This window comes from Morone saxatilis, unplaced genomic scaffold (assembly GCF_004916995.1).
Source record: "Morone saxatilis isolate NCDOM2014 unplaced genomic scaffold, NCSU_SB_2.0 Contig14, whole genome shotgun sequence".
Taxonomy (NCBI): Eukaryota; Metazoa; Chordata; class Actinopteri; family Moronidae; genus Morone; species Morone saxatilis.
Genome location: NW_023339696.1, coordinates 21,870,196 through 21,884,166, shown reverse-complemented (window position 1 = coordinate 21,884,166; position 13,971 = coordinate 21,870,196). Strand labels below are relative to the sequence as shown.

The 13,971-nt window shown below is 39.1% G+C and overlaps 1 protein-coding gene across 1 annotated transcript; it reads right to left on the bottom strand.

Annotated features, from left to right (window-relative positions):
* Positions 1–714: 714 nt before the first annotated feature.
* On the bottom strand, positions 715–6,445 carry LOC118323276 (keratin, type I cytoskeletal 13-like). The gene is made up of 8 exons (XM_035655220.1): positions 5,529–6,445; positions 3,845–3,927; positions 3,103–3,259; positions 2,672–2,886; positions 2,574–2,610; positions 2,042–2,068; positions 1,718–1,938; positions 715–1,148 (listed from the first exon to the last, which is right to left on the bottom strand). The coding sequence occupies exons 1-8, from the start codon at positions 6,024–6,026 to the stop codon at positions 1,046–1,048; spliced, it is 1,341 nt and encodes a 446-aa protein (XP_035511113.1). The 5' UTR covers positions 6,027–6,445; the 3' UTR covers positions 715–1,045.
* Positions 6,446–13,971: the final 7,526 nt, after the last annotated feature.

The following is a 13,971-nucleotide window of genomic DNA, read 5'->3' as shown; positions in this document are numbered from 1 at the left end:
GCAGAAGTGAAGCTTTTATTGTTTGTTTTGAGGTTTTTGATAAAGTCAAAACGGGAGAGTCTGTCTGGTTAAACTGCGTACTTACACCTTAATGGTGTGGCGCTCCCGCTGCTCTCAGCACTCCAGCTTAAACCTCCGGGTCCGTTCATTCACTGTCCTTTAGTTTCCAATTACTAAACAATTAATGGTTTAAATGAGCAGCGTGTTCTTCAGGGGAAACGCATTGATAATAAATTATAACAGCAATAAATTACTGTAAGTGTGACAGATAATTACTTTTTATTACAGTTCTATAACCTTTCTAATACTCACATTAAAATAATAATCCAATAATAACAGCACTCTGCTGTAAATGTATATTTGTATTATTAGCAGAGTTCACCTGTATTTATAGCGTCATTGCGTTGTTGGGTTTACAGTGTAAATATCTTTAAACATTAAAAAAAAGACAAGAAATACACAAGATTTTATGGATTTATGGTAAATGTAAATGGACCTGTACTTGTATAGCGCCTTTCTAGTCTCCGAGCACTCCAAAGCGCTTTTACACTTACGTGACACAGTTCACCCTTCACACACAAGTTCACACAGCGATGGCAAACTCCATCGAACAGAAACTTTAACTGCATTTTCATACACATTCACACATTCACACATTTATGTGGAATTAAAGCTAAAGACTGAATTTTAATTATAGAAAATTACTGTGTTTTCACGAGTCAGTTATTATTATTAGTTTTTTTTAGTGTTTATGCAGCTTTTCCCTCAGAAACATTCAGACACGCTCTGTTGACTTTAGCAGACTTTTATTTGTAGAAGCATCAGAAAGAAGGTTCTTTAAAGTCGACTCAGACCTTTGAGGATGCTTGTTTCCCCTCACAGACCCACAACCTTTAGGGCGACTGTGGTCAGAACGACAGCAGAAAGTAAAGATAATGAAGCCGGACGCAGAACAGAAACTCTCGTTCCCGATCTCTCGTTCAGCGCGCAGGAAAGGTTGAGGTTTGACTCCTCCTCCGGGGGTCGGACAGACGTGTGGTTGCGCTCAAATGGTCTCCTCGATGACCTTCGTGATGACTTTGGTAGTGGTGGTGGTGGTGGTGGAGGACGAGGAAGAGGACAGGTCTGAAGAGGATTTGACTGAAGATCTGAGAAAGACACGGAACAGGAAGTTAAAGCAAAAACACTACGAATTCTGCTTTTTATGGTTGTTAGCAGTGTTAAAAATGTAATCTGATTACAGTTACTAGTTACCTGTTGTAGTCAGTAACATAAAGTATCACAATATTATAGTTTTCTTCTTAGTAAATATAACATTTATGTATTTTTTGAAAATGTTTGAGTCATGAATCTGATAGTTTGAAAATGAAAATGCTGGATTTGTAAATATTAAATTATAAAATTTTTTTAAAAAGAAGAAAAGTACATTTAAAAAATGTTTATTTCAAAACTTACTTTGATTTTGACCTAAAATGCTAATGTTAATGGTTCACAGATGAAGTAAAATAAATGGAATTTAGAGATTATTATATAAAATAATTTCAATCAGACTTTGAAAATGGATTACCAGAAATGTTTTCCTCACTTGCCTCTCGGAGCTTCCGTACAGTTAGAAAAGCTTCAACCTGAAGTTATAATTTCCACTTTGTGTCTGAGAGCGTGTTAAAACAGTGACGTCTCACTCTGACGTGGTTTCAATCCGACTCTCTGCTCTTACCCGACTCCCTCTCCGTCCAGCAGCCTCCTGTACTCGGCGATCTCCATCTCCAGCCGGGTCTTGATGTCCAGCAGCATCTGGTACTCCTGTCCCTGCCGCTCCAGGTCGGCCCTCAGCTGCACCAGCTGCTCCTCCATGCCGCTCACCTGCATCTGGTACCCGCTCAACTGCATCCCGTAGCGGCTCTGGATGTCGGCCAGCGAGGCTTCAAGAGACATTTTCTGCAGGGAGGCAACAATAATAAACAACAACACATCAGGAGGCGTCCAGATAAACACAAGTACAGAATAAGTGCAGTAAAAACTAGATAACTAGCTAGCTAACGATTGATTGCCTGTGTTGTATCTCAGCCTCTCTGTGGTTTGGTTTTCCGATAGCCGGTCTCCTCCGATGAAAACTGCTGTTTTAATCCATTACGTCGGTGAATAGGATTTATTTTCCACCAAACCGAAGGTTGGTGATTGTTGGAAACACTTAACATAGGACGGCTTAAAATGAGTTTTATTTTGTCTTTTCTGCTCCAACTTTGGTTACGTTTAAAGATCTACAACCTAGGAGAGTTGAGCACGCCTGAGGTCGCTGTGGCCGTCTATAACAGCCGATCGACCTGTGGGCCACTTGGGTCGATCACGGCTGTAGCTAGTGGTATTCTGTTAATCATCGGAGACGATACGTGTAGTAAGAAATTGTTGTCAGTGAGAGCAGTCGACCCTCACCCGAGTGCGGTACTCGGTGAACTAGCTCTTGTCCCCAGGGATGAAGCGACGTCGTGTCTCCCACGTGGTGTGTTACCGGGTGTCCTGTTCGACGTGGGGGTTAGCGTGTCATTCCGCCGGCCGGGCGCTGGGCGTGTCGCCCCGAGCCCGGTCCGGCGTATTGGAGTGATTCTCGAGCTTGAGAGAGAAGGTGGGAGCTACGGAAAGAAGCAGCGCTCAACAAGAACGGTCAAGAAACGTGCATGTGGTGGTAGTGGGCGTCGTGGCCAAAATGGTGTTGTGTCCCCCCACCTTGGTCTGGTACCAGCTCTCCAGCTCTCTGCGGCTCTTGGCGGCGACGGCCTCGTAGTGTTCTCTGATCTCCTCCATGACCTTGGTGAGGTCGTCCTGAGGAGCAGCGTCCACCTCCACGTTCACCTGACCGGTCATCTGAGTTCTCATGGACAGCAGGTCCTGCAGGAGGAGGGAGGGCGGAGGACAGTTAGGTTTGACATTTTCTAAGTCCCGCCCCTTTTTGCTCTGTGCTCCAATCACAGTCGAGCTAGCCTCAGTCAACTTCCTGCTTACCTGTACTCAGATATGCTATATGCTAAGCTAATCAAAAGACAACCACATATTGAAGATGGTTTAAGGATAAAAGAGTCACATTCTTTAGATAATCGTCGGTACCTCCTCGTGGTTCTTCTTCATGGACACCAGCTCCTCCGACAGGCAGTCGATCTGCATGCTCAAGTCGGTTTTGGCCACGCCCAATTCTCCCAGCAGCATCTTCAGCCCGGAGATGTCGGCCTCCACCGACTGACGCATCGACAGCTCGTTCTCGAACCTGCACACAGTTTGTTACGATGTCGAGGGTCAGTAAGAGTCTGACCCTGCAGAGCCTGTCGACATTTATTAGCCTCCATAGAAACATCTGTACCCAAATGATATCAATAATTATATTAAATTTATATCACTGAAGTGTTTAAAACAAACTGAATAAACAGTAAATAAATAAAATAATTATTCAGAACAGAATCAAATTTAAGGTTTATAGAAAAAAGTGTTTTAAGTAAATTTAGTTTGTTTTATTTTTTATTTCTTAAAATGTTTCTTGAACTATAAAATCTTTTTTTCTCAGCTTTAAACATTTTTAATATTTTTTTCTTTTCTAATCATGTTATTTTTCTAATTAATCAATTTAATTTAAATTGTTGCAGTTGAATAATAATAAATCCTCCTGTTGTTTCCTTCAGCAGCCAGCAGAGGGCGTCCTGCTGCTGCTGATAACTGCTGATCAATCATTGTGCTGTTATTGATTATTGAAGTGTCTACAGCTTAAAGGGGAGTAATATTAAAAAAAGGTAAAGAAACAAACAAAGAAAAACAAACAAACAAACAAACAAACAAAGGTAAACAAAGAGTTACTGACTTCATTCTGAAGTCGTCCTGAGCCAGCTTTGCATTGTCGATGCTCAGCATGACGGTACCTTTGGTGATGATGGCGTCCTGGATCTGTAAACAAACAAACAACAAACAAAAAACAATGATGATGATGTCCGAGGACGGAGGAACGATCAGTTTATCGTTCGATCAATAACTAAATCTTCTGTCACATGACCAAAATCACTTCCTGTTGACCAAATAATGCTGTTTCTTTGCTGTCCACCATTTTATTTGTCTCATATAAACAGATTCATAAACATGTAAACACACAGAAAGTATGTTTGTGTCTCAGATAGATATAGAAACATTATTGTATTTGCGAACATATTAAAGTATAATAATTATATATAATATAATATATAATATAATAAAATATATAATAAGATTGTAAAGTAAAAATACATAAAAATAAAACACAAATACAGATAATAAATGGAAAATTAAAAATTAAAACATTGTATGAAGATAAAAGTAAGAAATATGTTTATGGATTTTATTTGTGTCTCCTGCAGCCAATCAGATTTCAGGTCATCATTTCACACCCACAGGAATCCGACCAATCACAGCGCGTCGTTTTATGACCCTAAAAACCTACCTGGATCACTTACACCTGGATCAGGTGTGGTCCACATCCATTCGATCACTGAGTTTATATGGAAGACGAGAGCTGCCAAAGTTGCAATATTTTTTTTGTCTAAAAAACCTTTTGATGTATTTTTGTCGATTTTGTCGAGTATTGATTAATCATCAATCATCATTGATTAATCAGTTGATTATTTTTTTATTTTATTTTTAAAAAAACACTCAAGGTCCACTTACTAGCTTTTTCCAGAGCTTTCAACTGATTGTTTTCAATTTGCAATGACATGAAACAGAAAAGCAGCAGATTCTTTTGGTGTTTTTTCTTCACTGGACGACTTTAAACTATTCATCTATTATCAGATTGTTGCTGAGTTTTTGGGCATGGCAGCCTCACCTGGATCACTTACACACAGGTGTGGTTGACCTATTTTTACACAGACATCCATCTGATCCCCGGGAGCCCTGATTCACGGCTCACTGCCTCAAATTACAGAACTTTGGTCCCGAACGTTGAGCTGCTTATGGAAGCCAAAAACTGCCAATAATTAATCCTCAAGTTCATGAGTTAATTATCTTATTATCTCTTCCTTTTGCAACATATTTGTCCCGTTATTGCAAGAAGAAAAATAATTGATTGTAATTCCGGCCACTTTTTAATGGTGTTTACTTACTGGTTCGATTTTGACTCGACTTTATTTGTTGTTTTTTTGTTAAGTTTGTGATTTTCTCTCACTTTGTTTTTTACGGAAGTTGAGAGTTGCCAAGATCAAAAGTAAATATTAGTTATATAGTTATAGTTTGAGAAAAATATTTATTAAATTTATTGAAATTCTGGCCACTTTTATTTTTCCTGTTTTTTTACTGATTCATTTAGATTTTGTATTTTCTTACTGGATTTTTTTTGTTGAGCTTTTTCTTATTTAACTTCTTTTCATTTTTACGGAAGCTGAGAGCTGCCGTGATCACAAATTAATTTTTGATTAACTTTTTAACTTTTGATTTTTGATTACTTTTATTCTGTGGTCACATTCTGAAAGGATGGACCAGAGCTAACCAACACCATTTCCCATGCTGCCCCTCTTCCTCACCTTGCCGTGCAGTTCTGTGATGGTGGCAAAGAAGGCGCTGTAGTCTCTGGTGCTGGGTCCGACCTTGCTCTCCACAAACCCCCTGATCTTCAGCTCCAGCTCACCATTGGCCTTCTCCAGTGCGGCCACCTTGGCCAGGTAGGTGGCCAGGCGGTCGTTCAGGTTCTGCATGGCGAACTTCTCGTTGCCGACGACACTGTCGTCCACCAACGCTCCTCCGCCGAAGCCTGCACCGCCACCGAACCCTGCACCACCACCGAAGCCTCCACCTGAACCAAACCCTGCACCTCCACCAGCTCCACCACCGAAGCCGTAGCCGCCACCACCACTGGCAGAGAAGCTCCTGCTGGCCTGGGAGACCCTAACGCCGCCGCCTCCTGCTCCTCCTGCCATGCTGTAGGAGCTCATGCCGCCATAGGATGCTCGCCCCAGGCCAATGCTGCCGCTCCCGCCGCCGCCCATCATGGAGCTCCGAGAGGAGTACATAACAGAAGTCATGGTGCTGATGAGGAGGAGTCTGTTTGTCTGTCTGCTCCGGTGGAGGGAGGAGAGGAGAGAAGTGAGGAGAGACGATCAGTTTCCTCCTTTTAAAGGTGCTCAGGTGGGCAGAGCTGCAGGTGAAGGGTGTGGTGGACCGGACACACCCCCCCCACATGAGGAATGAAACTGTGCTGAGGAGGATTTTGAAGTACTTGTACTTGACTGAAGTATTTTAATGCAGCTTTATACTTCTGCAGGACATTCAGAGGGAAATATTGTACTTTTACTGCAGTTGTTTCAGAAATATTGTAAGAATCTGATCCGTCTCATCTGTTTCGATAGACGACTGTGATGTTTGTACCGACTCTGCTGCTGCTCGGCTCAGATTTCACTGTCAGTGAAAAGAGTTTATACCTGAAACTCAACTCAGACCTAAAGGAGCTTTTGTTTGGTTTCAGTTGATAGTTTTAAATCTCATTTGAAGATTCATTTTTACAGTTTGACCTTTTTTAGGGACCGAGCCAGTGACCGCTGGTGGTCCCTATTGTATTTATATTGTATATTGTATTGTAACATTCAGGAAGATGTCAGAATAATCAGCAACTTCTGCGTTGTTTCGTTACGTTGCATTACTTTATGTTGCTTTACATTGTGCAACTTAACGTTGCTTTTCATACCTTTACGTTGCGTTGCGGTACTTTAGGTTATGTTACTTTACGTTGCATAAATTTGCATTGCAATACTTTATGTTGCAATACTTTACTTTATGTTATGTTACCTTGTGTTACTTTGTTCATTGCATTACTTGATGTTGCTTTGCATTGCTTAACTTTGCGTTACATTGCGTTACTTTATGTATGTGTTGATTGGTGCAGACGGTTTTATTTCATAAAATTTGAGGAAAAAACTGGTTTTATTAAGACTTCATTTCAGTACTTTTTTCACTTAAGATTTATTGATAACCTTTCTGCTGAGGTTGTACAGATTTTAGGGATATAAATAATTTCAAGATACTCCAAGAAATGCAGAAGCAGAAATACCAATGTAGGCACTGGAGGACCCTTTCTGCAGAGTTCAGAGGGTTAACTGAAGTAAAGCAGAAATATGATGGTGTACAAATACTTCATTAATACAATACTTAACTACCAAAACTAAAAGTACTCATGCATTACATATATTATATTATTGGATTATAATTATTAATGCATTCATGTGCTTTAATATTGCAGCTGGTGAATGTTTTTATTACTTAGTCTGCTCATACTTTAATATATAATCATCTTTTTTTAGTTGATATTTTGTTTTAATAATCTGAATCTGTAAAGTAAGTCAAACTGTAAAATAAAAGTAGTTTGCAGTATAAAGTACTTCTCCCCCTCCCCTCTAACACTTCGTTCCTGCTGGCATTGCAGTTTTCAGAGCTGACAGATAGGCCCCCTGGCACCGAGTGCTCACCTGTCTGACAGCGTCCTACCTCAGGTGCGCTGTGGGAAAACGCCCCCAGCTGACAGAGTCAGTTTGTTGTGTCGTCATGGTGACCCATGGTATGTGTGCTTTAGTGTTAACCATTTGAACCCTCGGTTTATGCTCCCTTTATTAATAGTACAGTGACCTGCAGTTACTGTCAGAATAAACTGTTCCGTACATGCAGAGACTCCTTTAAGTAAACAGTCGTGCAAAAAAACTAAGAACATTTACTTGAGTACTTTTGAGGTACTTTTTTATGCTCAAATCCACTACACTTCAGAGGCAAATATTACTTATTACTGCACTACAGAAAATAAAAAAGCTTCAGACTCACATGTGGAAGCTGTAAGTTACTCTCTATAACTGCATTTGAGATCATTTTGAGATCATTTTTTGGAGGGAGTTGGGGGGAGCTGTGAGGAGGAAGGGCCCTGCAGATGTAATGAACACTGTTATATCATCACTTGCTCGAACCCACCTTAAATATTTGGGCCGCAGCCAAAAAGAAAAAACAGAGAGCTGCTCTGCCACCCCTCTTTCCATATATCAACAGTGACAACCTGTCAGCATCTTAAACCGCCGTTAGACAGCTGACAGCAGGAGCCTCTCTGTAATTAAACTCATCATTTCACATTCAACAATCAAAGTCTAATTGATTCATTCATGGTTGCAGCTGTAAAAATGTTGGGTACTTTTCTTTACAACAATGTAGTGAAACTACAATATTTCCCTCTGACGTGTAGTTTAGTATAAGTAGAAAGTTGCATTAAATGTAAATTAAGTGTAATTGTGTCAAATCTTCTGTGTCTAATTTTTTGTCTAAAAAGAAAAAGTAATCTGGTTTTGATAGCATCTGTCTGTGTCTTAATAACATCTTCCAGCTGATACTGAGCTGGATTTAACCAGTAACAACAATGGTTGCATAATTTATCCCAGCAGCAAGACCAGATTTTGTCCTTATTTTAAGAATAACGAGCACTGGCACCAAAACCTTCTTCAGTCTTAAGAGAAAGTTCGTCTTGGTCTCAGTGTTGGAAATGAAGCAGCTGTTTGTTTTTCATTGTTTTAATAAAAAAAATTTTGGTACCTTCATTTTAACACAAAGTCACAGATTTTTACTCAATGGGTTTTCTTAATTTTCCCAGACTCTGCAGTTAATTGATGGCATTTGGTCAGCTGCCCATAAAGTATCAAGGTTTCGGATCCCGCCCTTGATCCTGCATTTAGTCAATAAGAGGGTCCCGAATAGAACCCCTGGGAGGACGCACAAAAGAGGAGTCTTTAATGATTATCTTTCTGTCATCAAAACGTAAAAGCCACATGAACTCTGAATAAAGCTATGTATGTTGGATGTGGAACTGTAAGCATTTTCAAAACACTGAGGAATCGTGGGGGATGTAGTAAGAGCGTTACTCTCATCTGAATTTGATCAAAACCAGATCAAAGTGTAAAGATGCAGGGATGGAAGCAGTGTGTTTTTGCTCTATAATTAGCTGTAAATATTAGCATGCTTGGCAACTGCTTACTGCCAGTAGTGTTCTTACAAGCTTGATGTTTCTTCTAGCGATGACGAGTATGACACAGGTGTCCAAGGAATAAGGACTCAGATTGCATAATTATTTGTCGTTTATCACCCTTATGACCAGTATTTGACGCAAAATTGCTCTTCTTCAGTTTTTTAAAACTAACTAAACTATTTACAGATTTTTCATGCAGCAGTATATGGAACAATAATAATAATTACACCTACATTTTTTTTTAAAGTTCACATGGACAGTAACTTACAATTTTCACGTTATTTTACATTGGACATGTAAATTTACAGACTAGAAAAAATCTGGAAAATAAATCTGGAAAACTCTGTAAACTTGCAGATATTTTTTACAGTGTAGATTCTGGATGCTATCAGAGTTTAAGCTAACGTTTGTGCTTCTGTGATTGTATTGGATTTATGGGAGTTTATACTCAACATTTCCACACGCTGCAGAACAAGTCTGATTGTAGCTTCAGGGCTAATGTGTTACCCTGCAATTAGTGCATATTTAAGATATTACAGAGTCCTCATTTTAAAACAAGCTTGAAACCATAAAAGTTCAGCCAGACATTGAGTTTTCACTCAACTTATGGAGACAAAACTGCAGAAAATAAGCAGAATAAAAAGCTCAGAGTCAGAGTGATCTGTGGGTTAAGGATCTGATTCGGGCCACTCTCGCCTGCAGTTAAAGTATGCGTGTTCAGGTTTAATAAATAACCCCTGTGTGTGTGAGCGTTAATCTGTTCACTGGCAGCACTGTGACTTCTGATCTGAGCAATGAAAAGATCTGATTGATGGGCAGCGATCTGCTGTCACATGTACCAGCTTCCACCCTGCAGCCAGCGCAGCACTGATCCCTGAGTGATGGGAGTGAAATGTGAGTTCATGTGTCTCTACACGTACGAGTGCAGGTACATTCCTGTTTTATTATTTATATATGGACTTTTATACCTGCAGGTAGATGCTGCTGGCTAACTCTGCTCCGGGTTTAAATTGATTAAAAGAAAAGTTTCAGTGATGTTCACAGGGGGAGTTTAAACACTGCTAGCTTTATCTAATGACTGCTAAAGCTCCTGTGCCTCCACTGTAAACACCGACCGGTGCTTTGCTCGAGGGCTCAGCAGAATCAGGTTGCATTACTCTTCAGGTTTTGCAGCTCGTTTCTCTCCACTGGTTTCTGGTGACTTTTCAACCTCCGAACTGTGACCACACCTCAGCTCTGAATGAAGCTTAAGCTGTATAAACCATCTGCCAATCAACTCTAACAATGAGTTCACTTTCCCTCCGAAATCTAAAGCAACACTGAGACTTTCCGCAGCTCTTAGAGATTGATTGATTGATTATGTAACTCAATCGTCCTGTAAACAGCCTGAATGTGGTCCAACCTGATGTTGTTATTTGCTCGAATTCACTGCACAATAACTTTCTCTTGTTCGGAGCCTCGTTCACCTGCTGGGAGACCCAGTGGAGATTCTCAATACGGCGCTGTTAATCTACAGTTCAGTCACACAGGGACCCCAGAGACCACATCAGAATCATAGGGGACAGACTAGTGCTGACCCAAAGCCACTGGATATGAAACCTGCAGGGCTGGAGGACATTTAGTGCAGCAGATTATTCATTTTAATTTTACATAGAACAATCTGAGAGCTGACTGTGCAGGCGCTCGTTATCTCAAGGAAAAGGTAGAAAAAAAGTAAAGTAAAAATAATCAATCTATAAAAGAATATGAAGAATCCAAACTGACAGTTGAATAATAACTGCTTCTGTAGCTGATCAGGAGTCCAGAGAGGATCATTAGTAGTGATCTGATGCTGAGCAGTGATTGGCTGATGTTGGCCGTATGGTGACCTCTCAGCAGTAACAGATGAATCTGACATTTACTGTTATTATTGATTGTCACCTCTCCACCGCCTCAGGCGGGGGCAGTCCTCCTCATGTTATATTACCCTGCTCATAAATCAGATGGCTTTCAGGGTCTGACGGCGAGCTGCTGAGGGCTGATTCCTCTCTGAGCTGCACGACTGTACTCACACTGCTGAGTGTTTTACAGCCAGATAACTGACAACAGAGGTCACATCAATCTGCTGCTGCAGAGAGGTCACCATACAGGTAACTGCCAGTCACTGCTCAGCATCAGATCACTCCTAATGATCCTCTCTGGACTCCTGATCCGCTACAGAACCACTTCCATCCAACGTCTTCTGATGTACCTGAAGAGTTCTCGATGTGTTTTGATGCCGATGAACGCTTAAGCTCATAAAACTTGTTTTTACTGTCGATGAAACTTCAGTTTGGATTCTTCGCAGCCAATTATTTCTGAGAAAAAGCAGTAAAATCACAGGTAATACCTGCAGGGTTGTAAAATGATTTATACATTTAATATGGAAGCTACGGAAGCCGAAAACGGACGAGGTTGTAGTTTTTATTTAAAGACATTTTTGTGAAAGTGGAGATATTCATATATATATTTATATTATTGTTGTACATTATTTTATTATTATAAATATTATTATATTAGATATTATGATTATTATATTATTATGTCGGTGAGGGGCCCTGGAGGTGCTGCAGATCGGTTGTATTCAGTCACATTATGGGATCAACTGACAGTTTCAACTTTGGGAATTAAAAGCAAACAGGGAGATTTGTCTCCTCCAGGCTTCCGTAGTCGCTCAGCTTCTCTCCTGTAGGGCAGAGATTATTTTATTAGCTCGTTATTGAGTTTCAGTCGGACTGAATTCACACAGAAACTGTTTCTCTGTCTGACTACATTCAGTCATCAACACAAACAACAAACATCTGTAAACAAAGTTCAGTCAACAAACAACAAACATCTGTAAACAAAGATCAGTCAACAAACAACAAACATCTGTAAACAAACAATTTACAGACAATTAAGAAACAAACACTGTTCAACACTTTAAATACACTGTGAAAGAAAAACAGTAAACTCATAAAGTTCTTTAAAACTTTTACTTTTATGTTTTTAAATAAACTAAAAAAAGTTTTGCCGACCTTTAAAAAAAAACTTGAATTTTAAAAAAAAAAAATTTTGATAGTAAAGAAAAATTCTGCATTTCAACAATTTTTCACATTTTTCATTATTTGCACTGTAAAAACTTCATGAAAGCGTCCCTTAAACGACTACCGTTTAGGAACAAGAGTCTGTGTTCGAGGAACGTTATCTGAGGAGGTTGTTTGGAGCCGCCTATGGGTCACTGCTGTTATAGCTCGAAGCTGTTTACACATATAAAACATAACAGGTTTCCAGGCTGGTGTAAATCCAGCTTCCTGTCAGTCAGTGCTGTAAAAACAGACAAGCTCATTTTAAATAGACCCACCCCCATTGATGTCACTCAGTCGAGTTTCAGTGATAATAAGGTTTGGGGTCCTTTACAGCACAGCTCTACTTATTAAAGTCCACCAGTGGACACTAAACACCTTCCATACTGAATTTAAGCTGCTCCTGGTCGACGCTACAGAGGATCTATAAGGGATCTTTTATACCTCATGCAATAAACTTAATGAACAATCTGCACGGCTGTTCACCTATAAAATGAGACTCTATAAGTGTTGCCTAGAAATATTCAGTTTCTTTGTTTCCGTGAGAAAATCCAATTGTGCGATCTGTCCTGAGACCTTCTAACAGCATTGAGGAGCCAAAGCAGGATGAGAGTTTTGTTTCTAATCCGTACAGAGACACTGAAGTGGGACGCCCAGAGGGGCCGACAGGGAACATCTCGCCTATAATGAAGGTGGGAAATGAAATCCCTCCTAATCCCGGGCATGAAGCAGCCTGCAACACTCACAGCGTTCTTAAAGCTTCAGTGGAGCTGCAACAAAATGCAAAATGCAAAATAGAAAAAGGTAAAAGTGTCAGAAAGAGGAGGAGTTAATGTCTGACGAGGACCAGCAGGGGGCAGCATCGCTCCACATCTGGGTTTGTCTTTCATGAGTCAGTTTTATTCTTCTAGAGGCCTGAAAACGATTTAATTCAATGAGTTACAACTTTATATTAAAAACTAATGAGTTAAATGATACATAAATATATAGAAAATAATATAAAAATAATTTTATACTTTAATGTGTTCACATATTTTATTGTTCAACGCAAAATGACTTTTAATACTATATAAATATAAATACTGTTATATAATGTGTATAAAATATTGTTTTTGTTGATTTTCAGCCATTTTCTACCAATATATAATCAAACAGTTGGACCAGCTGACGTTATCTCCATCAGTGTGTCAGTGTTAGAGAAAGATTTATCAACACAGTTTGTCTCCAAAAGGGGGCGACGTCTCTACAGTGCGGAGGTCACAAGTTAGTCACTAGTTTCCTAAATGATTCAACAATATTTCCCCAAATAAAGAAAAATGTTGAGAAAACCGAAATCAGAAATACTTTATTGATACGATCGGAAGGAAATAGATAAAAATATTCAATATATTATAATATTTCATCATTTTAAAGGCAACTGTCTTTAAATTCTTACGTTTTAAGTCAAACTAATAAAGAAAATTTACTTTACACTGAAAAAAACTGATCAGTTAATTTAACTATTTATTATATTGACAATTTTAGTAAAACTACCTTGATCAGGTAGCTTTAGTCATTTTAAGTGACACTGACTTCATTAAACTAGTATTAAATCAGAAATATTTTTGTTACAAATTAAAAAAAAAAGTTTGTGTTACTTTGTTTTCGTGTCTTCATTTTTGAGTTAAAATAACCTTAATAAATTATCTACTTTAGAAAACACACAAATCTTTAAATTTTAGAAACAAAAAACTTGCTGTTAGATTAATAATTTAATATTTTCAATTGCAAATAATTAAGTTTGTTTGTTTCTAAAACTCAAGTTTCTCTAAAGAATAGAAAGAAGCTGAGTTTCATCATCAGGATTTTAACAGTTTTTTCAGTAAAAAACACACAAACACAGATTTTATTTGGACT